The sequence below is a fragment of the Brachyhypopomus gauderio genome, chromosome 5 (genome assembly GCF_052324685.1).
Source record: "Brachyhypopomus gauderio isolate BG-103 chromosome 5, BGAUD_0.2, whole genome shotgun sequence".
NCBI classification, from domain to species: domain Eukaryota; kingdom Metazoa; phylum Chordata; class Actinopteri; order Gymnotiformes; family Hypopomidae; genus Brachyhypopomus; species Brachyhypopomus gauderio.
The window spans coordinates 31560047-31584758 of record NC_135215.1 but is presented as its reverse complement, the minus strand read 5'-3'; the positions used below and the strand labels follow the sequence as shown (position 1 = coordinate 31584758).

Below are 24712 nucleotides of genomic sequence, written 5' to 3'. Positions count from 1 at the left end.
ACGTACCGAAATATCGGAAGAGAAAAATCCCACAGAACCAGTTCTCCCGGTTCTCCTTCCCAGCGCTGTGAGCGTGCCCCTCTACTCCAGGCCAGGAGCCCTTTTGAGTTAACACTTTATGGCGTGGAACGCTGGGGCCCTTCACCAGTGCAGACCTGTTACAGCCCTCACACCCCCATCCTCTGCTGCATCTCCAGAAAGACGCCTGCCTGAAGCCCTCTAAAGTAACACCAGAAACACACCCACCCATGTAGCTCGCATGCTTTTATCTAACATCTAGATCTGGATGCTGCAAACCACACGCTGTCCGCAAAGCTCTCCATCCATCCATTAGGTGATGGGTGGTCCCTGGCACGCAGCCCTTAAGGGCACAGGGGGGGTAAGGAAAGGAAACGTGGCCCATGGATCATGTGGTGGGGGTCGGGCCAACGGCAGCACCGTCCACCTGAGAGTCTCCCACGTGAGGGATAGCAGGCGAGGCATAGACATGGGGTTCTGGACGGGTCCACCTGCGACTAGACGGACCAGAGGCTGGGTCAGAGGAAGAGAATTCCAAAAACATGTGGACAAGCTGCAGAAGCACAATTGCTGTCGTTGCAGTTGAGGACTGGGGCTTAATGGGATGAACATCTCATTCCCAACATGCATTTCAGTGTTAAAGGGTGCAGCAAAGGTCGTAGTCGACTGCAGTGTTGTATCTTAGTGTCTCTGTGGTCCATGTTCTGTAGTAGCCTGGTGTTAGTAATAAGGGCCCACTATAATCTGCCTGGTTGATGTTACGGCCACGTGCTCGCTTGCTGTTAGCTGGTGGACGAAGGGGTAATTTCACAGGCCCATGGTCAGTGAGAGGTGGTGTAATGTTGGCACTGGCAGGGTTTAGTGACACCTCAGGGCACCAGACAGGATGGACAAGGTCAGGATAACGAACACGTTGCAGCGTCCTGAAGGAGAGAGCTGGCTTCTGCAGATGTCTTTACCGTGTCTGCTACCCAGAACCATGTGTACTGAACGCGCTTGCTCTTCTTTAAGGGCCGTGGATGGCTGTACTGGGTTCAACATGTGGCGCTCCAAACCACAACACCACTTTTCCCTAAAAAGAACGAGGGACAACACCGAAGATTGTTTTAAAGCAAACGGCCATTACAGCCACAATTCACACTGAGGGGCGGAGCTAACGTTAATCACGTTAGCCGCCTAATTGAACTCAAACCAACATTAGAGATTAGTTTCCTATTTAAAAATATGAGCTTTTGGAAACAGTAAACTCCCACGTAAATCAATCTTGCTTCAGGACACATGTGTCTTTACTAGGGATTGGCTAAACAGTTTGGATGCTTTAGATATTTTTTGTTGCACTGGCATTGGAGTTCAGCACGCTGAAGCTATTATTTAAAAAAGAAAACCTAAATGAAAACTTACTTTCACAAATAATAAACATTAAACGCTGCTGCTGGTGCACACATGGAAAACCAGAAAATGTGTAGTGTAAATGAATGAAGGATTTAGGGCTGACACATCACAACGGGCATTTGGGGCTTGGGACCGTTTCTGGGCCAAACTTGTTCTGCTTATTTGAGGTCGGGGTTTCGAAACAGGAGAAGCTCTCGACATGGCACATAAGAGGATGCCCCCCCCCACAGCCGTGTCCCCAGTCCTGACGAGGACAACCGGTCCTGGTATGAGCACAGCACAAAACAGGTCTGACTGACACAGAGCGAGTTGCTCGTCGACCCCGGCTGCCTGGAAACAGCTGGGCCTAAATCCAGCACTGGGGCATGAGGGAGAGGTCGAACGGGGGCGGCACACAGTGTCCGTGTGTAGAGCTCAAAGACGTTTGGAGCGAAAGACGGCTGAAAGCAGCTCTCCATCTCCTCCCTCACACCCTCATCCTGCACAGAGGGAACCTAACAAGTGTGGACAAGCTGCCTATTCCCTCAGTAGGCTGCAGGAACGAGGACACTAAAAAGGGAATAATGGAGAGAAAGGCTGTTGAGCTGATGGTGTTGAGGTAGAGCGCTGTAGCTCAGGACTATGGAGAAGGACTCCGGAATGTTAAGGATATTAGGAAACGTAAATGCTATAACCCTAACCATGTTGGACACGATGCACATACTTTTAGTAACAGAAGAAGCTTAAATTCTTATTTTAAAAGAGGAAGCTTTAATGTGCTCAGTTTAATGACTCGGTAGAGGTGAGACCTCTGTGTCCAAGTCTCAGACTGGTCTTACAGCAAAAAAAAAGAAAAACATTACAATCCCCCACGACTGGCATTCTTTGGAGCAACCATTAATGAATCTGTAAACATCTGAGCGATTTGGCTGTACAGGAGGTAGTAGAAGAACCTTCAGACCAAAGAGAAGCACCATTTCTGAAGCAAGACGCTTGTGAAACACGGCCTTGCTCCACGTGAACTTATAAACGTTCACGTAAATGTCTCAATTGGCCAATGCTTCCCACGGTCATGGGAGACTGACTTTGAAAGTATTCCGAGTTGACTAAGAGTGTGAAGTTGGGTAGTGGAACCTAAGGGCAGGTACCAGCAGGCAGGGGACAGACTCAGTGCTTGGGCACTGCCAGCTGGAAGACCCCCCCCCCACACACACACACACACACACACACACACACTTGAACCCTCCAACCCCTGTAACACAAACCCTGACCCCCCCATCCCTCTGACAACAGACTTGCACAAGCACACACAGGATAAGAGGCCCTTCTCGAAGACGTTCTCCCCTGTGGGAGTTTCACTTTTATCTCCTCTGTGAACTGGGAGGAGTGAGTGCCACTGTATGTCTTTATGTTTGCATGTATGTATGTGATATATATAAACAAAAACACAAAACACACACAGTGTCTTAATAGCAGTGTCCTCACCTTGACCTCTTCTACTTTCAGCAGCATTTCATCACTAACCACTATCCCATCATTTCAAAAAGCTTGTCTATTGTTTCATGGTGCAGGACTAAAGCGGACAGTTCAGCCTTAGCCTCTGATCTTACATAAGACGATGTTTACTCAGGGGGGGCGGGACTTGAGGAAGGAAGTGATGTCATAGTGAGGCCTCTCTGGAGCTGCCCTTACAAACACATTCCAGATATGCAGCTGTCTTAAACACACAGTACATACTTCATACCTTTAGCCTTTAAGTCTGCCCTGCTTAAGTAAGTGGGGGCACTCGCTAGTTTCCGTTTGTGACGAAGCACTCAAGCGCGACGCTAAAGCTAAAGAGAGCGGCGGGGTTTCCGGAAACACGGCGACTGGAGAGATCACAGAGTGACTGGCGTGGCCCTTCTGGGCGGGGTGCGCTCAGTCGCACGGCTGGGCCACACGGATCAGACGTTTCGGAAGGCTGAACTGGGGCCAGTGCTCACTCATGCCTGTCGTAGAACAAACCACACACACCAACAGAGTAGTTTAACAGGCCAGCGGGCTGATTGTGTAGCTACCCAACAGGCCGACTGGGTGGCTGCCCAACAGGCCATGGTTAAACTTCACTCTTAACAATCACTTCAGTTGCACCTTCATAACAGGTTAGGTAAAGTATTCAAGGAGCATGCAGATACTGTGATACTGGAAGGGCCAAGCCAGTTTCCAGTCTGCACGAACTCTTCACCCTTTAGGAAATAACAAATGGCTCAGAAGGGAAAACAGGACTCCTGATGCGGAGCTGCTGGAAGTCTCAGTAACACCTAAACAAATCCATCCCGCCCGCATTCTCCAGCTGTTCCGTCAGCATCCCGGGAGATCGGAACGAATCGGGCAGGAACCGTTTGCCACGCTGCTTCAGCCTGAAGTTTGAAGTAGTGGAATGGGACAGGAGGGAAGACGCCGATTTCAAGCCAAACTTCCACTGGAGATAAGACACCTGTGCAGAAACATCTCCAGGGGCCGGCGAAACCCAGAGAGCTGGTGGGCAGAGCGCACGTGAGGAACCTCAGCTCATCTGGAAGGGGGATCATCCTGCCTCTGAGACACGTGTTGTTAGCAGGGAGAATCAGCACACCATTTAAAGGTGTCCCCACCCCTGCGTCCCTCTCCTGGGGCGTTAGCGTGAGAGTCCCTGGGTTGGGGGGAGGACCCCGAGAGTGAGGACTAGTGTGTGAACGGCTGAACTAGTATGGAAAGGTACTGAGACTAATGCTGAAGGTAGACACAACAGGAAGGTTGTGGTACAAACTCAACAAAGGTCCAGCGGTCCTGCTGACACGAGATAGGAGGGGTGAAGAAAGCAGAAACGATAAGGGAAGTTTTAGTGAAGGTCTTGATACAAATTCAATAAACAAGTGCTTGTCCCCAACCAGAAACACTGGAACACACTGGGAATGAATCACAGTGAAAACAGCAGGACTTGTATGACGAGGCAAATAATGACGGTTTCAACTCATAGTTCTGTTTTCTCATCCTTGTTCTCTCGTTCATCCTTGGATGGATGGATGGATGGATGGATGGATGAATGGTAGGATGAACAGATGGGAGGAACTAAGAGAACTACACTGTACAGTAAGGTAAAATAATCCAAAACAAAAAATCCAGTAACAGAAAATCAGAGACCAACACCAACATGGCTGAAAGCCAGTGAATCACGTATCCGACAGGCCCCCGATCCAACTATAATGTAACTCGGTCACAGCACACACACAAGCACGCACGCACATTCGCACACACACTTGCACACACAAACACATCTGGATCACATTGGGTTAGGGAATACTTCATGGTAAAAGGTTTGGCTTTTGGCACCTTTTCAACATCTCCCAATCTTCTGTCAACAGGGCCTGAAGTAAAACAGAAGTGTACAATCCAAAGAGCGCACACACACACACAGACCCCACAGATGCGCGCGCGCACACACACACACACACACACACACACAAACACACACAAACACACACATGGACGTAGTTTTGATTTCACAAGTGGGGGGGACACAACCTGGGGTGGCGAACTGTTAAGCGGGGGGGGGGGGGGGGGGGTGCTGCATGATCCTAGTGCTAGATTTGTCGCTATTTGGATATTGGTTTTTTTACCGTTAAAAAGTGGGGGGGACATGACTTTGTCACTACTTAAATATTTGGTTTTAACTGTAAAAACTGGGGGGGACCAAAACCGGCTTTTGAAAAAGTGGGGGGGACATGTCCCCCCCGTCCCCCCCCCCAAAACTATGTCCGTGGAGACATACAATGAGATACAAAAGCTGACAATGTTGAGACCTTCACCTGATGAAAAGCTCATCACTGATGTAGTTTTGACGACCACTGTGGTCTGGGGCCAGAGAGATTTGGGTTTGAATGTAGCATCTGTGGTTTGTTAGCATTAGTGCGTGAGCAAGCATTAGCACTAGGCTAACATGTGGGAGGGGCAGGTTGCTACTTTAGAGCTGAGCTTGCAGTGTTCAGTCTGAAACCCGAGTCTCTCAGACTGGTGGCACCTGGCCAACACACACACAAAGTCAAATACAACACACATACACACACAAAATCTCCATCTCTCTTGTTACACAGTGCCAAGTAGTCATCTTTTATATGATACTGCTTCATCTCATCTCTAAGACTGCCTCATCTCTAATATGAGACTGCTTCATCTCATCTCTAATATGAGACTGCTTCATCTCATCTCTAATATGATACTGCTTCATCTCATCTTTTATGAGACTGCTTCATCTCATCTTTTATATGAGGCTGCTTCATCTCATCTTAATACGAGACTGCTTCATCTCATCTTAATACGAGACTGCTTCATCTCATCTCTTATATAAGACTGCCTCATCTCCAATATGAGACTGCTTCATCTCATCTCTAATATGAGACTGCTTCATTTCATCTCTAATATGAGACTGCTTCATCGCAACTTAATACGAGACTGCTCCATCTCATCGCTTATATGAGAGTGAGACTGCTTCATCTCATCTCTTAAATGAGACTGCATCATCACATCTCTTAAATGAGACTGCTTCATCTCATCTCTTAAATGAGACTGCTTCATCTCATCTCTTAAATGAGACTGCTTCATCTCATCTTTTATATGAGACTGCTTCATCTCTCCCTGCTATACAAGCAGTTTTGTCTAAAGGTGCTACAAGTAAGATGTTTATGAAAATCTCTTTCAATAAACCTTATAATATCTGGCACATCATTGCTCAGCTAATTCATGTACACTGAGCTGAAGTACAGAGTGTGTGTGTGTGTGTGTGTGTGTGTGTGTGTGTGTGTGTGTGTGTGTGTGTGTGTGTGTGTGTGTGTGTGTGTGTGTGTGTGTGTGTGTGTGTGAACTCCGCTAGCAGCATTTGAGGCTGATTCGCACAAGGCAAGTGAACAAATCAGAATCTAATTACAACAGCTATAGCTGCAATACAGTGCCAAGCACTGTGACAGCATTTCTCCCCAGGACAAATCCCCCAGGACATATCCCCCATAATGGTTGGGGCACAGCAGTCAGGACACGTCTGTGTGTGGGTCTACCATCAACCCCACACACGTCCAGCACTCTTTATTTACCACATTCCAACACACACACACTCACACACTCTGTCCATACTGGACATGACTGCACTTATATAGGTCAGTAAATGCATCTGCTGAATTTGACTGTTGACCATCCCACTACAAAATGGCTCTGCGTGCTGGCGTCCTTCCCCAAGCTGAGGTTGTTCAGGGTGTGAATCAGCAGTGCTGGATGCATGGCTGCTAGTTGTAAAGTGAGAGAGGCCCGAGCTGAAGAAGATGGAGCCGTCTGCAGAGGTGGAGCTGGGCACGCTCTCTCAATCCTCCCATAAATCACCCCCATCTTCACTGGCGCATGTGTGTCACAATGGCCGAACGCTTATGACTGCAGTGACTCATTCCTGCCTCAGGCCGAACACCCCCCCCCCCCCCCCCCCAAGTCCCATGGGGCGGGCCGGTTCATGAGCGCCGGTCTTAGAACTAAGCTTAAATCACAAAGTCTCGATTCACACGGCCATTACGAATTAGTAATCAATATTTAGCTGAGGTCAGTGTGGAAGGATCCACACCCACAGGAGCGTAACACGCTTTAATGCTTCGTGTTAAATGCATGCGAAGAGAGTCCAGAAACTAGGAGTGAGTTTATGTGGAAAGCCATTACACAATAACAGAGAGGAGGAAAAAGGGGGAAGAGGCCAAGCACGTTTCAGAGCCGCGGATACCGAAGGGCTCGTTTCAGCCAAGGCTGTGGCGGTCTGCCTCGCGCCCCCTCTGGGGCAGGGGCGTCTGGAGCACACACACTCCAGGAAGGAACAAGCAGCCAGACATCAGCTAGGCCTTGGGGACATCTTTCCTGAGGGACGGGGACGAGGCCTTGGACAGGGGCCAGACCACCTCTGCATCCAATCAGCAGCTTGGCCGTCTCACTCCTCGGGACACAGGCCGTCTCACTCCTATGATTTGGCCTTGTGTGTCATTCTCGTTACCACCGATAATACACGTGTGTGTATGTCTGTGTGTAAGGGTGTGAGTGTGTGCTAGAGAGAGAGGGAGAGAGAGGGAGAGAGAGAGAGAGAGGGAGAGAGGGAGAGAGTGAGTGAACATGAGTGAGAAAGCACGAGTGTCTTTGTGCATGTGAATATAGTGGTGCTCGTGTGTGGCCCACTGTAGAAGTGGTCAGGGCTTTGAGGTTGAAGATGATACACCATCACACCATCAGTGCAATTTACGAGCACATTTAAAATTCTGATCTAATTTCCTCTATCTCACTGCTGAAAGAGGATCTCTCTCTCCCCACGCTCCTTATGGTACTGTTCATGGTTCAGGGTGAGATGAAAGAGAGAGAGAGAGAGAGACAGACAGAGAGAGAGAGAGACAGAGAGAGAGAGAGACAGAGAAGGAGGGGGGTTATTGGAACAAAAAAAGGGTAAGAAGAACACATCCCTGCACCAATACACATAAAGCTGACATGCAGTCATGGCACACACACACACACACACACACACACACACACACACAACACACATCCTCACACTTCTGTATGACGGAAGACAGACAGAAATGACAAAAGAAAGAAAACCGGGACCCCCAAATCCAGCACAACGAGCTGCTTTGATGAGCAGCGCATGATGATGGTGGTGGTGTTGACGGTGAGAGCCCCGTCTTACATTACAGACCAAGCCACGGCAGCCGGCCCTGCGCCTTCACATGTCACGCTACATTAGCGTGTTATATGTATCATCATTACTGCGGAGGATGGTGGCTCAGGGCTATAAACCATCAAAGGAATCACTGGAGCTTCCAGCATAGACGCTACAGTTCATATGAGCTGGATTAAAGAGCGTGACTAAGGTAACGTCAGCCTTCTGCCTCCGTCTGCAGAACCAACCCCGCTGCGCTAACGGAGACGGGTCGACTTCACCTGGAGCGCAGTGAGCAAGCAAACAGGAATCTTGTGTTCTGGCTTTTCCTCAGAGCGTGTGAGCCCGGGAGCAAAGGTGAGCGTGTGCGTGCGGATTTTGTAAGCAGTGAGGGAAATTTCGACGTCGATGTGTACGTGTGTGTGTGTGCGTGCGTGTGTGTGTTTGTGTGTTTGCTCCTAATGTGTAGAGCATTGATCTGTCACCTCTAAATGGGATTTCAATGTACTCGGGCCACTTTTCTTTCACTAAGCCCCTCAAGCCAGGCATGTTGCTCACTGTCCTGTTCAGAAGCACGATCATTAACGGGCTCTGACAGGAACCCCGGGGGACCACACGGGTAACAGCAGTCACACCCTGATGCACTAAGTGTTCAGAATGGCAGCGTCTCTTTGTTTCAAACAGCAGCATTGGCGCCCTCGTGCACACGAGAGTAGGGCACGCCCGCTGAGTGAGCACGCCCGCCGCTAACACAGAGTGATGTCAGAATAAAGTGAATTCCGCCGACTGAGATCTGCGCAGTGACAGACGAACACAAATACGGGAGAAAGAGCACAAGAGGAATCCGTGTCTTTACAAGAAATCTCCATCATCACGAATCGTCTGAGTGTCGCTTGCAATTTCGGCACCAAGGATCATCTTTGAGTATTAATGTAGGACGGAAATAGAGCTCTGCAGGTTCAGGACGACTCTACAAGGCAACAGTACAGCTACAGTACAGCTACAGTACACAGAGTACAGCTACAGTACACACAGTACAGCTACAGTACAGCTACAGTACAGCTACAGTACACACAGTACAGCTACAGTACACACAGTACAGCTAGAGAACAGCTACAGTACAACTACAGTACACACAGTACAGCTACAGTACAACTACAGTACACACAGTACAGCTACAGTACACAGAGTACAGCTATAGTACAACTACAGTACACACAGTACAGCTACAGTACAACTACAGTACACGCAGTACAGCTAGAGAACAGCTACAGTACAACTACAGTACACACAGTACAGCTACAGTACAACTACAGTAAGGCCTACAGCAGTCAGTAAAACAGGTTTGACATTATCAAGCAGGTGTTCCCTCCCCCAGCGTGAGGAAGCTCAGTGTGCCACAGGCTGCGTTCAGGTCAGAGAGCCTGGAGGAAGATCTCTCAGTTCAGCTGTTTATAACGCAGCTCTGTCTCACTTCTGTGTTAGATCTAGAGGACACAGAGCTCAGAGGAACCATTCCCCACGGCTCTTCTCCCCCATAAGCCCAGTACACGCCTGCATGTGAAGACAACCCCATGACACCCCATGAGTTTGTTAGTTGACTGTCCAGAGAAATGGACACAAGCGTCCACGTGGCATAGTGTGGACACTGATTAACACTGTACACCAAACCAATAATACCGTGACTGTATCTGGGAAGAGGAGGGTGCCTATATTGTGGACAACATCCCACACACACCTATTCACACACACACGACTGTGTACTGGATGGGACATGTTTATACATTTAGTGCTTGTGACTGTCGCAGGGCCAAACGTTACAGAGAAAGGTGATGTCTGCACACTGTGGGAAAGTCCCTCTGCCTGGGGGGCTGTTGGGGGGCTGTGCATATTCAGAGACCAGTTCAGTGATTACACATAATTATAGTGCACTTGCATTTCAGACTAAAGAGATGATGCCTCTTCAATCATTCTCACGGTGTCCCTGAGGCAGTCAGAGGGGTGACTCTGACCCCACCCCCCAGCCGTGTGTGTGTGTGTGCGTGTGTGTGTGTATTACTGCAGTGCCTACAAATGTCATGGGCCTACAAGTAAATTCTGCTAGACTGTCTTCAGGGGGGCAAATTGTCAAATGACGAGCTGTGTCTGCCGCTGCCTCACACACAACACACACCATTGTGCACCGTGTGGAGCCGATACAGCAGCACGGTGGAGGGAAACACCCGAGATGGCCTGGGTGACCTCGCAAGACACTTCATAGAAGGAGAACACACAACCATGATGTGCAGGTTTAGACGTGAAATACAGAAAGCACAGTGACATTTCTGTGAGGACATGAAGAGATGTGGAGTGTGTGGACGGGTCTCTCGTGTGTGGGTGAACATGGATGATCCAGCCTGACACCCAGAAACCTCAGCAGAGTGTCTGGGAAAGATCTGTACAAGCCCTCAAAAGTTTTACATTAGTAAACAACAAATAAAACATGATACTGTGTGCAGAACAATTGTGAAACAATGAAACAAACTGCAACAAAAAGTGTTACAGAAATGGGGACACGGCACATTAATAACACCTAAAGGTTCTTCAGCCTTCAGTAAATGATCAGTTTGTGGTTTGCTGGTGAGATGGAAACTCCACACACCTCACACACACCTCACACACACCTCACACACACCTCACACACACCTCACACACCCATGACGTACGGGATTATACTACCTATAGAGGAGATGAATGGAGACCTCCCGTAAGTTACTAGAGCACCACGAGAGAAGCCACTACTAACCAACATCGACTGGTTATTATGAACACACACACGAACACACACACACACACACACACACAGATGACTCTCTCTTTATACATACATCTCTCTCTCTATGTCTCTCTCAGCTGTTTTGAAAATGCATGTAGGAATGCATATGCACATGCAAACACACACACACAATTCATTATATACAAGATGTTTTGAAAATGAATGTAGAAATGCGGACACACACACACACACACACACACACGGTAAAGCCACATAACCCTCAGTGCAGGCCTCGACATCCTTAAATACTGAGCACCGTGTCTTAAACGGTGCACTATGCTTCTACATACTGGCATCTTCGTGACCTTGGAGTCGTTGCATTGTGCAAAGGGGCGACGCGTTGGCATGGCAAAGTGGGTCCTGCACACCGGTGAGTGTGTGTGTGTGTGTGTGTGTGTGTGAGTGGCCCGGCCTTGGGCGCTTCTGCACACCACTGCATGCAATGCCCCCCACACAAATCTCAAACCACATATTTCAGTTGAATGACTAGTTTGGCTGTGGCTTATCTGTGAACTACATTAACACGTAGAAGGTCCTCCATCTTCTGTGAACTACATTAACACGTAGAAGGTCCTCCATCTTCTGTGAACTACATTAACACGTAGAAGGTCCTCCATCTTCTGTGAACTACATTAACACGTAGAAGGTCCTCCATCTTCTCCGCCCTGAAGCACTCATGGTGCTGCTGTTCCTGCCGAGTGCCACAGCTCTCGGGCAGCTGTTTAATAGCTAGGAGATGAGTAATACGATTGGCTGAGAAGATTCATCCTCACACCCTAATTATATTCCACTTCACCTGAACCTTTAGTGACGCACGTGTGCCTCCATGATTGGGAATCGTGAGGGCCTGATACACACACCCTCATGGCTTTATAGCTTTCCTGAAGGATCCTAGAAATTAGTGCCTGAGGTCCTACACACACACACACACACACACACAAACACACACACACAGCAATGTCAGAGGCACAACTCCCACTCCTCTCCTCCACAGAGCAGTTTGACAAATCCTAACACCTCACATACCCACACACACACACACACACACACACACACACACACACACACACACACACACACACACACACACACACACCTAATATTACACCCCAAAAGCCATCCATCTGAACTCCTACAGACTACTCTGTCGCAGGGAGCTGAAGGACCTCAGTGGCATCTGGATTCTAACCATCTGCTGGGGCCAGGGGCTGCGTGGGGCTGCGTGGGGCTGCGTGGGGCTGCGTGGGGCTGCGTGGGGCTGCGTGGGGCTGCGTGGGGCTGCGTGGGCCAGCACATCCACAGGGACCACGCTACACTAGCCCACAGCCTCACGTCTGCTGCATATCATGCGGGAATGAACCACACACGAGGGATCGGCAGAGAAAAAAGAAGATGGAGTGATGCCAAACCTCTACCTCTTTTGTTGGAGCCAACATACAGCGAGCCTACACACCGCAAATACCATGGTGCTTTGCAAGTGCCCATGGAATGCTGGGTAAACTGTAAACTGGGGGTACAGCATAACTTGCCACCAATAAAACACCGATTTGTGGCGGGTTTGTGGCAAGAATACATCAATACAAGGACGCGTCTGGCTGTGAAAACACCAGAGCTCTTGGTGTGGAACAGTGTAAAGCTTCGCTTAAAACGAGTCCTCTGGCGACGACGGTAGCTTCTCCGATTCCTGTAATGCAGGTGATGGAGTGATGTCTTCAGCTCCATAATAACGCCCACACAGAGACAGAGCTGACCACTCGAGGAGCCGAGATCAACTTACATATTAGAGTTATTACTGCCAGAAAGGCCAGCATTAGAGGACTTTTATAGAAACTAATGATTACTGGAATTAAATCAGCCTAAATTGCCAGTTAGATGACACACCATGGATGATGCAATGTTCAGAAGAGGAGTGTGTGTCTGCGTGTGTGTTCGTACATGTATTTGCAAAGCAGCTTATATATGAGGGAGCAAATAGTTTTCTCTACAAGAGAGAAAGAAAGGGGAGATCAAATAAGAATGAGAGAGAGAGAGCATACAAGCATATGTTGGTCAACAACTGAATGTTCTCTATATATGGCATTACCTGTTTACTGTGTGCATTTATATATCTGATCTTTTCTCTCCCAATTCATACAAATTCCACATTCTAACAAGTTCTACTTCATATGGCTGTAGTGTGAAATGTGATAGATCAGAGCAGTGCTTGTAGCAGCAGCAAGTCTACCCAGCGTTGACATGACGTCAATGTCCTGAAGATGGCGGGACGACGTGGCTCAGGGCATGTGGGTTCTGGCACCTTCCAAACGCCTTTTGAACCACATCAAGGGCTTTTCAAGAAATGCCGCTCCTCCCAAAATGGAAAGAGAAAACAGACTTTGTTTCAGAAAATCTACAGCGTCTGAAGATATCAGATGCCAATGTTGCGACGGATGAGCAGATTAAGAAGGCACGCTTATCCGGAGACGACGAGGGAAAGTGAGTGACCAGCGGCCCTGCCCCCCCTCACCCAGGCTGAGGAAACACACCTGGAGTCAAAGCCAGGTCCTGAGTGACCGTCACGGTGTCACAGGACCACAATACGTCACAATATGTTCGAAGGCCAGAGAAGGTGCATCACGCTATTAGACACGCAGCTGTTATGAACTTAGCTTAGCGTTTGAAAACACGGAGTCTTGGGTTGGCCAGAGGAGGCTTCTACCTTCAACACCTACCGTCCTTCAACCTACGTCCTTCAACCTACGTCCTTCAACCTACGTCCTTCAACCTACGTCCTTCCATGGTGACTAACATAACCGCCGCTCAGTGTGAATGTGGTCAATTCACGTTAGGTTCCAGGGGAGACAGAGAGAGAGAGAGAGAGAGAGAGAGAGAGAGAGAGAGAGAGAGAGAGAGAGAGAGAGAGAGAGAGAGAGAGAGAGAGAGAGAGAGAGAGAGAGGGGGGGGGGGGGGAGGGAAAAAGAAAAAGAAGTGTGTATGAAAACCTTAGGGTGTTAGGCTGATGAACCACAAGCGGACCACACTGTGAAAGGTACTCTGTGGAGAAACAAAGGGTGAGAATGTGTGTGTGTGTGTGTGTGTGTGTGTGTGTGTGTGTGTGTGTGTGTGTGTGTGTGTGTGTGTGTGTGTGCGCATGTTTCTGTAAGGCAGGGCTGCAGTGAAAGAGACTACGAATTGATACATTTATATCACTAGGTTGGAAGACAATAACACCACTAGTCAACCCAATAAAAACACCACTGCTCACGGCCTGTCCGGCGTCTCTGGGGTGCTGCTCTTCTTGAATCAGTTTGAAAGGACTTCTGTGCCACACAGTTGGAATCAAGGAGTGCTCTGTTTTCATTCAGATAACACTGTTTGGTTTGCAGATGGAGAAATATCATTTGTTTTGATTCTCCCTTCTTCTTGACCCCCCCCCCCCCCCCCCCCACCCACACACACACACACACACACACACACACACACACATACAGGCACTACGGGTATTAAGATGTGCACGTTTCATGCTATGATAACCTACTCTAAAATACACTTTGATGGTATTATGATATTAATCGACAATTTGACAGCCTTGTACAACAGTAATTTTATAGCTCCTTGTATGTGTGAAACAAAACCAAATGAAAAAAAGAAAAATATCATATTTTATGAAGGCCAGAAAGGCCGACTGGCCAGCAGTTCACGCCAGGGCGTGAGATGACCACCCAGCTGCATACGACTGTCCTCTGGCTGGGAATAATATCAGCTTTTCCTTATGTAGTTCTCCAACGAGATACGAGCAGGTCGGAGGTAAGGAGGTGGCTGGCTTTCAAACTGGGAGTGGGAAAATTTTTTCGCAGGATAATACAACCTCTGGTTTAAAATATGTGTGTGTTTTATGTATAAAACATATTTAATCTTGCATGTTTCAAAATGTATTTTTAAACAACTTCATCAAAAATTAATTTACACTGTCAGTGTTAATCATTATAAGCTGCAGCCGAGAGTGACTGTGGGGAAAGAAGACAATGAAAAACTTTACAGCTCTGTGCTGCTAACTTTGAACCAAAAATAGATAGTTGTTTAGCTCCGTTACAGCCAGCAGTGCCATGTTCTTCCGTGCTTTAAACAGGCAGGATGTATGCTAAAGCTGCAAACATGTTTACATAGGGGATGTTTACATAGGGGACTCAGCCAAAATGTACTCCATATACTGCGTCCTTGTGCAGAGAAACGGAGATAGCTGTAATGAGACTGACGGGGAAGGCAGGCCATGAAGAGTGTGCACTTCTAGAGGAGTACAGAACCACGTGGCTGTTCTGGGAGCAGTGGGGATACAGAGCTGGGCTCCCTCAGAACAGCCATCCAGATAGGTACAGAACCACGTGGCTGTTCTGGGAGCAGTGAGGGATACAGAGCCGGGCTCCCTCAGAACAGCCATCCAGATAGGTACAGAACCACGTGGCTGTTCTGGGAGCAGTGGGGATACAGAGCTGGGCTCCCTCAGAACAGCCATCCAGACAGGTACAGAACCACGTGGCTGTTCTGGGAGCAGTGGGGGATACAGAGCCGGGCTCCCTCAGAACAGCCATCCAGATAGGTACAGAACCACGTGGCTGTTCTGGGAGCAGTGGGGGATACAGAGCCGGGCTCCCTCAGAACAGCCATCCAGATAGGTACAGAACCACGTGGCTGTTCTGGGAGCAGTGGGGGATACAGAGCCGGGCTCCCTCAGAACAGCCATCCAGATAGGTACAGAACCACGTGGCTGTTCTGGGAGCAGTGGGGGATACAGAGCCGGGCTCCCTCAGAACAGCCATCCAGACCCGTCCTAGTATTCTGGATGTACCCCAATGACCAGCCAGGCCTCCAAATACCTCCAGCTAGCAACAAACCTCAGGCTCTAATTACTATATCTGTCTGGTATGTGTGAAACCATCGGCCATTATCCGCACACACGTGCACGCGTGCACAAACACACACCAACCAGGCCCACGTTGACAGCTTTACAGATTATGGAGTGATATCACAAAAAGTGATTTACAGAAAGAGTGATTTACAGCTACATTACTGTTAAAGCTGCAGAGACAGTGAAGGGCACTGCTACTGTGATTCAGTAAGCACACAGCAGCCTGTACAAGCTCTAAAGACTTGCTTTAGAGGGTCTCTCTTTTTCAAATGTGCATTCATCAGTAATAGTATCTCGGATTATATCTATACGTAATGCAAGGTCAGTCCCATGTATCAACAACAGCACACACACACACACATACACACACACACACACACACACACCCCTGTGACAGTGAACATGCCATGTGCCACTGTCTCACACAAGTGAGAACGCTTCACACTAGCAACAGACATTCCCAGCCAATGAAACAAACACAGAGCCTACGCTAACAACCAATCACGTTGCGCTGAAATGGGGACTGGCTGTCACGAATCCTGGCTGAACTGTGCTGGGAATGCAGCCTGTTGTGAATCTGGCTGTTTTTGTTTCAGTTTTTTTTCCTTCTTCCTCCCCCCAAAACATGGGGTTGAAGCAGTCTGCAATCTCCGAGCAGGGTGTTTCCGTTGGCCCAGAAGCCTTCATTAGTTCCCACCGACACAGCTGGCCCATCGGGCCCCCATGGATGTACTTATAAGGCCAATTTCTGCCTAAGTGTTACGTGACAGCATGACGAAGCACCACATTCACAGCAATCCTGATCAATCTCTTGATTATCACTAAAAGGGCTGAAGTAGCTGCTCTCTAAAGCAGACAAGACAAAACAGGAAGTCATGCGCAGAGATTAAAGTTTTGGACTGGTCACTAAGTTTGAGGCAAATTTCAAACCACTGCCCCTGCTACACTTAACATGCTGGTTCAGTCCGTCAGCACAAACCTTACATCCTATAACTGAGACCACTACAAAAACGGATGAACATCTTGATTAACAATTACGGCACAGAACCTTTACCTTGACTATATACCATCAGTTGGACTACACAGCCAAGCTCTTATGGGAGAGTCCTGCCTCTTACCTCCAGAACCGGTCCAGCACCGAGAATGATCTGCTCCACGCCGCTGGCGAAGCCCTTCTGGCTCAGCGCCGTGAGGTGGTGTATGAGGAAGTTGGTGCTCTGGGTCTTGCCCGAGCCGCTCTCGCCGGAGATGACGAGGCACTGGTTCCGTCGGCGCTGCAGCATGGCGTGGTACGCCACGTCGGCCACGGCGTAGATGTGCGGCTCCAGCTTGCCCAGCTGGTGGTTGTCGTACATCTTGACGTACTTGGGGTTGTAGATGGGCAGGAACTTGAAGGGGTTGATGACGATGAGGATGCTGCCCACGTAGGTGTAGATCTTCTCCTCACGGAAGCGTCCGCGCAGGTTCTCCAGCAGGGCCCGCTCGCTGAGTTCGGGCAGGGCGCAGAGGTCGGTGGGGGGCTGGCCGGCGGGCGGCTGGGGGAGAAGTCCGCGCTCCACCAGCCTGCGCCGCTCCTCCGTCACGCGTAGCCACATCTGCAGGCTGCCGTAGTGGATGGAGCCGTCCACGTTCTTCTCGCGCAGCAGGAAGCGGTAGTCGTCGCCCGCCGGCCGGTTCTCCAGCGCCGTGCGGGGCCACAGGAGCATGCGCTGGACCGGGCAGTCCCCCGGGTTCAGGATCCACTCCTCGCCGCCGAACTCCTTGACCTCGGCCAGCACGTAGAGGCGCGCGCGGTCCAGCCGCAGGCGCTCGATGACCTGCTCGATGACATCGGCGGCCGAGGTGACCTTGCGCGCCAACACCGGGCAGTAGATGGTGCCCTCGGACAGGGCGCCGGGGTACACGCGCAGGGTGAACTCAGAGTCCTCCAAGCGCCGACGCCCTCCAGCGTCATGGCAACTCATGATGGAGCAGCAGCTCCCATCGGCGCCGGCCACGCCTCCAACACGCGGGTCAGGGGGCGGAGTCAAGACATTCCAGCTGTGCGGAGCGACAGGGAGGGAGAGAGAGAGAGGGAGACGTCAGAGTGTGTCTAAAACAAAAGCTTCAAAACTTCCACAAACTTAAAACAAATATAGCATATTAGCATATAAAAAGCTAATAAGAAGAGCTTCACGATGGGGCCCGAGCTGCAGGGAGAGCTGAGAAGGCAGCGTGCTGTGGCCAGCGTTCGTGACGTCGTGCTGGACCTACACACCCCGCGGCCGACATCCACAGCTGCCATCTTCTACAGAGAAATGTCTGTCTTTACGAGACAAAGCTTTCATTCACACACTTCCTGTTAGTGTTGAGCCTGGGATCACCATTTATAAAGTGAAGACCACTGCAGACAGTACAACCGAGGGGTTACGCCTCCCCTTACAACAGCTATATTCATACAAATACTACTACAAATACTATTATACAATGTGCTATAATTATGTTAAATTACACTGTAACCCGAGCTCTTAACAGCAGGGAATCTGAGAGGGGAAAATCGTCACTACTGTATGGTGATCTTCAGATCATCTGGCTGGTTTACGATAAGAAAATAACTCTGCTGTAGATCAAGGTGAAATCCATTTTTACAACAGATCAGAGTCCACAACCTTGTTCATCCAGATAGACGTCACCAGTAGTGCCACAGTCACAGACAGGGTGTAGGAAGGCACAGGGACTCTTCCTGTGCAAACCGTCCAGAAGGAGGTCATCTCTCTGCTCTGCGGCTGTCTGTGCTGCTGCTGTTGACTGGACTTGTACAGGCCCTATCTGCTGTTAGACCACAGGATGTTAGACCCGATAGGCTCTTGATTCCACAGTCTAAAACTTCCCCTTTAGACACTACTAGTTGGAACCGAAGCAGTTTCAGATTTGTGGCGATACAACGTGAAAACGATTGCGTTCCAGTGAAGGCGATAAAACACATTTGGCGAATTACCAATGGTTCAGAGCAACAATTTCAACTTACAACTCCATTTTATCATTTTCTATGAAATCTGATAGCACAAGATAAAGCCTTTCATGTCTGCATCTTCTGCCTCAGATCCCTGCATCAGTACGGTTTGTTCTCAGTGGTTCTTGTTGCAGCCTCCTGTTGGAGGTTCTCGTGCACGCTGGCATGACTCCATCTTCCCCAGTGTCAGGCAGCCAGACACGCTCACAGCCATTCCAAACAAACCCATTCGGCCTCTCCATTGTCTCAGTGTCTGTCTGGGGCACCGTCCTCTTCCTGCTCTGCTAACACTGCGTGACGAGAGACAACCCCAGAGCTCGTATTAGCCCTGGTTATGCTATAGAATACCCGTCTGTGCACCAGTCAGTTCTACTGGGTCAAAATACCAGTGCAGTAGGGCCAACTGACTTGCTTCTTTGAGAAAGGAGAAATGAAAAGACAAAAAAAGAAACATGTGTGTCTGTACCATTTGTTCGACATGTGTCTGGCTCTAAATTAAAATATGCATCTTTCCCCTGGAGTGGCTAATAAGCAACACGGCTCTGTAGCAGCTCCAGGACAAACAGAGGAGCATCAACTCCAAGAACATCCGTCCCTCTGCTAAAGGACAGGGAGGTGGGAGAAGTGTCACAGTGTTTGAGCCCCAGAACGGCACACACGCTCCGTAAAGAACACACACATCCCACAGACTCCATCACTGCTGCTGTCGACAGGCAGGAGGAAACGTCCAGCCCTGTGTCTGGAGACCACTACACCCAGTACCAAGCAAAATTCCACACAGTCACAACACGGTCCCTCACTCACACACAGTTAACAACAGAGGTTGGCTTCTTCATAATTTTGGCATTTCTCTTCGAGGTTATGACAGTTCTGTCTGTTACCATAGCACTAATATATATATAATATGTTTATAGTAGCACGTTTGCTGTGAAGCAAGCAATGTCATGTCAGTACATGAATCAAAAATGAAGACTTATGGTAAGTTTTTGCTTGTAATGAAGCCATTAGTTGTACGTATCCCCACCATCAACAAAAGATAATTATATCTTCTGCTGTTTTTAAGCAAGCCCACACAAAAAAACACGACCCATCAACTTCAGTTCTTAAGCATGTAAGGTTTCCTGCATGTGCTGGCACAGTTTAAAAGACTGCAATGAATCATGCAGGAATATTCAGGGATCTCATATATATATATATATATATATATATATATATATATATATATATATATATATATATAGTGGTGACGTGTGGGTGTGCCTCAGACGTCCAGACGTTCATCAGGCCGCACGTGGACATCCTCCACATGACAACGTCCTGTGAGATTGAGAGATCAAACCTTAACGCTCGGGTGGGAAGCAGACAGAACAATGAGCATTGCCCTGAGCAGCTGTAGATAATGATTCACGTCAGGTCAAAGGTCAAGTTAATGTGCTGGAGGGGAATGCCAGTTCGGGCCCCGACAGGAGTCCGCATCTCTCTGCCTCCTGGTGGGCCGCAGTAGCCCTTGAAGTAAATCATCGGCACCTCTCCAGTCAGTGGAGCGTAGTGGAGCTTCGAGGAGGTGTGCACACGGACACAGCAGTCTGATCCTGCCCAACTCCTAACTACCGAGGAGACAATGGAGACCGAGCACCAGAGCAGCTAAATGGAGGTTCAGGTTACTCGGAAAGAGTTCCAACCAGCACACGCGTGTATGGTGGTCAGGAAGGGTGGAGTGTGGGAGCTTTTGTTAGTTTGTTTGGTTACACAATCAAGAGTGTCAGAACACCCCAGGCACATTTGTGTGTGTGTGTGTGTGTGTGTGTGTGTGTGTGTATACGCCTCTGGTGGGAGAACATAGATTGTCTTTGTAAGGTTATGTTCAGTGGGGGAAAGAGTAGAAGCTGAAAACGTCATAAGAGATCATTAAGAGATAATCGCTCCATTTCCACCATCAGGCTGAAGATGTGGAGGTTTGGGTAGCTGGAGTCACTGGACCTCCAGCTCCTCCAGCCATGCAGGACGCATCAGACCTTCTCCAACCTTCTCGCTGCAGGATGTTACAGGCCATTTTGAATCCTTTGGTTTTAATCAGCTGGACTGGATGGAGCCATAGAAGTGAATGGATATTTTTACTTTGCTTACTACAGTGTGATTTAATCTGTACGGGTCAGTAAATAACGGCAAGTGACAATCCCACGGATCAGCAGGTGAAGAGGAGTCCGGCACACGCAGTAAACGTGGGAGTCGTGCTACAACTGGAAACTGAAAGAGCTCTGACGATTGAGGTTTCAGGGACCACCGACACCACCGGCAACAATGACTAAATAAAATAAGGTTCATTCATAAAAAGGCTCACACACGTCCTTATATACTATAAGGATGTTCGCATTTCAAAGACTAAAAACAGGACAAGAGCTTCATTACTGCAACCCCTTCTTAGTCAGGCACTCATGCTAATCTAATCCGACTGAACAGAGTGTTTCTGACATCTCAGAACGACCCTGATATTTCTCATTCACAAGTGCTAATAGCTGCATCAGTGACGGCTTATTTGTAGAAGTGGAGAGCCTTCTGTCCATCACAGCTACACACACACACACACACACACACACACGCTTTCCACACATCCACAAAGATCAGGCAGGAAGCTCCTGAGACTCATTAAGACTTGGAACCAACTTGAGCGCGGCACACGTGCAGAGAGACCTGCCGAGTTGTGACGAAACGGGGCGACAGAGTTGCTGCAAATGGCCGCGACAAACGATTTTTGCCCTTTTGTTGTGACCGTTGCCTCTGCCTCCTTACATAGGGGGATTTTGGTATTTTAATTTTGTTATACACTGAGCAGTGCTTTCTCAATCAGCCCAATCAGCATTCCTCCTTCATGACAGCCAGATCCATGACTCTGATCTTCTCCCAGCCTCCAGACCCTTCACACGTGTTCCACAGACACGCCAATGTGAACTGGGAACTGCAAAACTTGTTTGTTGCTCTCAGCAGTGCAATTTAAACATACCAGCATGTATTCTTGCTCATTCTTTCCCTAGTTCTTATACAGTATATTAATGGTCTTGTATTTTTGCTATTCGTTTCAGAATTTCCCATGGGTAAATACAGACTGGTCCTGCAATTCATGTCTACACACTGAAAAATGCTCAAAGAGCTTAATGCACTGAGCTATATTTTTACTGTCCTAGCACTCCATCATATGTTATATGTGATGTTCTGATAATGTACCAACACCATTTTAGAGGTAAACACAGTATTCAGAAAGTAGCTTGTGTGGTATAATTATACACGGAGAGCATCATTTCTTGATGACGACTCCCTTCTGGCTTACACACCTTTGTTTTAACCACTACTGATGTTCATTCAACCCAGCAGTGAGGTGCATTACTGGGGTTTTATGCCCCTTTGCACAAAAGTAGTACAAAAATATATAAAAATTCTAAATAATAAAAACACATTTTATCTTAGATCAGAACTATCCTAGATCACCATAAAAATGTCCAGGTACCGGCCCTGTGCGTTCTGTTGTACTGTAGCTTACTGACGATCCAGACGATTGAACACCCCTCCCCCTACAAAGGAGACGCTGCCTTTGTTTACATGGCCTACATAAGAAAAGCAACATTGTTGTTACTGTCCACCAAAATCATCCAAAGGTCCACCTAAAGATGAAGATGCTAGTGTGGAAAGTGCACCTCTGGGTTAATGGAGCTCCCACACCCCACAGTCAGTGTTTGGCAGTGAGACGCAAGAAGAAAACACCTCCGGGTGCGAGACATTTTCAATTACAATGTTAAGAACGGATTCCAATATGTTTTGGTTTCGCAAAATATACTGATTTTGCAAATGTGAAAATACAAATTTTATTTCAATGCAAAGGCTGCAAAGTATCACTTCCTTCCTGTAAAGATGCTACGAAACAAGACGTCCCACATGAACCCTTCTGAATCGGCAGACATCCTCAGTGGAGACCAAGGGCGTATCAACACTGTTGCACTGTTGAATACAGACTGTTCTTTCTTTCTTTCGATACCATATATAAATTGTTACATCCTTAGTAAAACATTTCTGCAGTGTTTTCGTAACTGCAATTACGAGGCGTTTTATACATACAGAAAATGATACGTTGAACTGGAGGCTTTATTGTGTTCTAGTTGTAATATGATACAAGGCACACAGATAAGCCAAGAAACACAAATATAACTGTCCCTTACACTCATCAACAGTAACCACAGCTTGTAACACATCAGTGATTCACATCCTTAAAGAATCATTCACTGTTTACAACAGCAATATGCTGATAGTAACGATTATAACACAGCAAGGCAGAGTGTAGCTACTGAAGCTCTCACTGCACAACGTCAGCAGATGGTCTCTGAACTGTGTTCTCACCCCTCTAGCAGCAATAAACATTTAGTTCCAGCATCCCAGCAGCTCTGGGACTGTCAGAGGCTCTTCCCCCGAGCCCGAGAGGTCCGAACGGCGTGGCACGGGTCGGCCAGCGGAGCAGGGCCTCAAGCTTCAACCTCAAAACACACGGCGGCTCTGACCTTCCAAGACCCAGTCACACCATTATCCGCCACTCAATCAGCTGTTAGGCAAAGTTCAACGTGCTTTGACTTACCCCTTGACCTGAAGGGTGACTACAGGCATGGGCAAGAACGCCGACCACGCCAAATCCCTCCAGAAGTGGTTAAGAGGTCGCGAGCCCCCTCAGAGGGAGCACCTCGGTGGGGACGCTCCTCTTCAGGCAACACCTTACCAGCAGCGGGCTGTGGCCGAGCGGCTGGGGCTCGAAGGGACGAACCCGCACGCTTCCTGCCCTCCCGGTTAGGGGCAGCACCGGGCCTGGGGCAGGTCGCGTTTAGGGACGCCTCTCGGCTTCAGCTATAGTCCGTTCTGGGGAAGAGCGCTCCAAGCAGCTAAACATCCCGGCGCTCGGGGAAGACGCAGACGCACACATTCCACGGCGCCCGCGCTGGGCTGTTAGCGGGCGGGATACGTCCGAGGCCCGCTCGGCTCTGCAGGGTGAGACCGTTGGCGCTGTTGCTCTCGCCTGCCAGGATCCGAACGATGACGGCTGAGGGACGGTCTGTGCAGAAACCTCAGCATCATCAGCCGACATACGTCACTTTAACGTCTCGGGGAAGACCAGCCCGGTACGTTTGCTACATACAGATCACAGCACAGGGAGTGAGGATCATAAGCACAAGCAGAAGCTTCAGGCATACAAGTGGCTCCTGAGGTGTTCTGAAGGGCTCCCTCCCTTCCTCCGCCCCTCACCGTGTCCCTGGTGAACACAGAGCTCTAAACACTGGGTGCAGACGCATGCGGAGGTTTGTGTCTGTGGTTTGGGCAGCTGGGACAGTGAGGGAGGGCGGAGGAAGAGGGGGGAGGGGAGAGGGGCTTGTTGTTTCCTGAAATGTGATCACAGAAAGGGAGGGAGGGAGGGAGGGAGGGAGGGGGAGAGAGAGAGAGAGAGAGAGAGAGCGCGCGAGAGAGAGAGAGAGAGAGCGAGCGAGAGCGAGTCAGACGGGGATATCATGGGCAGCAAGGGACAAAAAGACCAAGACAAAGATTGTAGCCAGAAGGAAAAACATATTATAATCAGAACTTCATGTGGTGTCCATATATATTTCAGCTGATAAACAGTAAAACACTTTTTTTTATAGCCTACTTACGTCACCATACGCAGGAGAAATAAGAGCTCAAACGAATGTGACCGTATGCATCATTTAACCTAAAATCTATTGCGCACTCATAAATCAGCGCCCAGAAAGTGTCACCGCAACTGATGGATCAATGAATGTGGGACATGGCGAGATCATCGAACGGCACTTACAGGAAACGCAGTCAGCCTCTCGCAGGGCACTGCAGTTTGGTCTAGCTGAGCTTAAGATGAGACACTGAAGTTAAAGAGCACCTCGGCATACGGTTGCTACTACG

The 24712-nt window shown here is 48.8% G+C and overlaps 1 protein-coding gene across 1 annotated transcript in view; it reads right to left on the bottom strand.

Annotated features, from left to right (window-relative positions):
• Nucleotides 1–24108, bottom strand: part of LOC143513957 (unconventional myosin-IXAb-like) — a 55412-nt gene extending 31304 nt beyond the window's left edge. The window contains 2 exon segments of the mRNA XM_077004638.1: nt 16899–17820; nt 23391–24108. Of these exon segments, the coding sequence (XP_076860753.1) occupies nt 16899–17820; nt 23391–23419 (951 nt within the window). The 5' untranslated portion in view covers nt 23420–24108.
• Nucleotides 24109–24712: the final 604 nt, after the last annotated feature.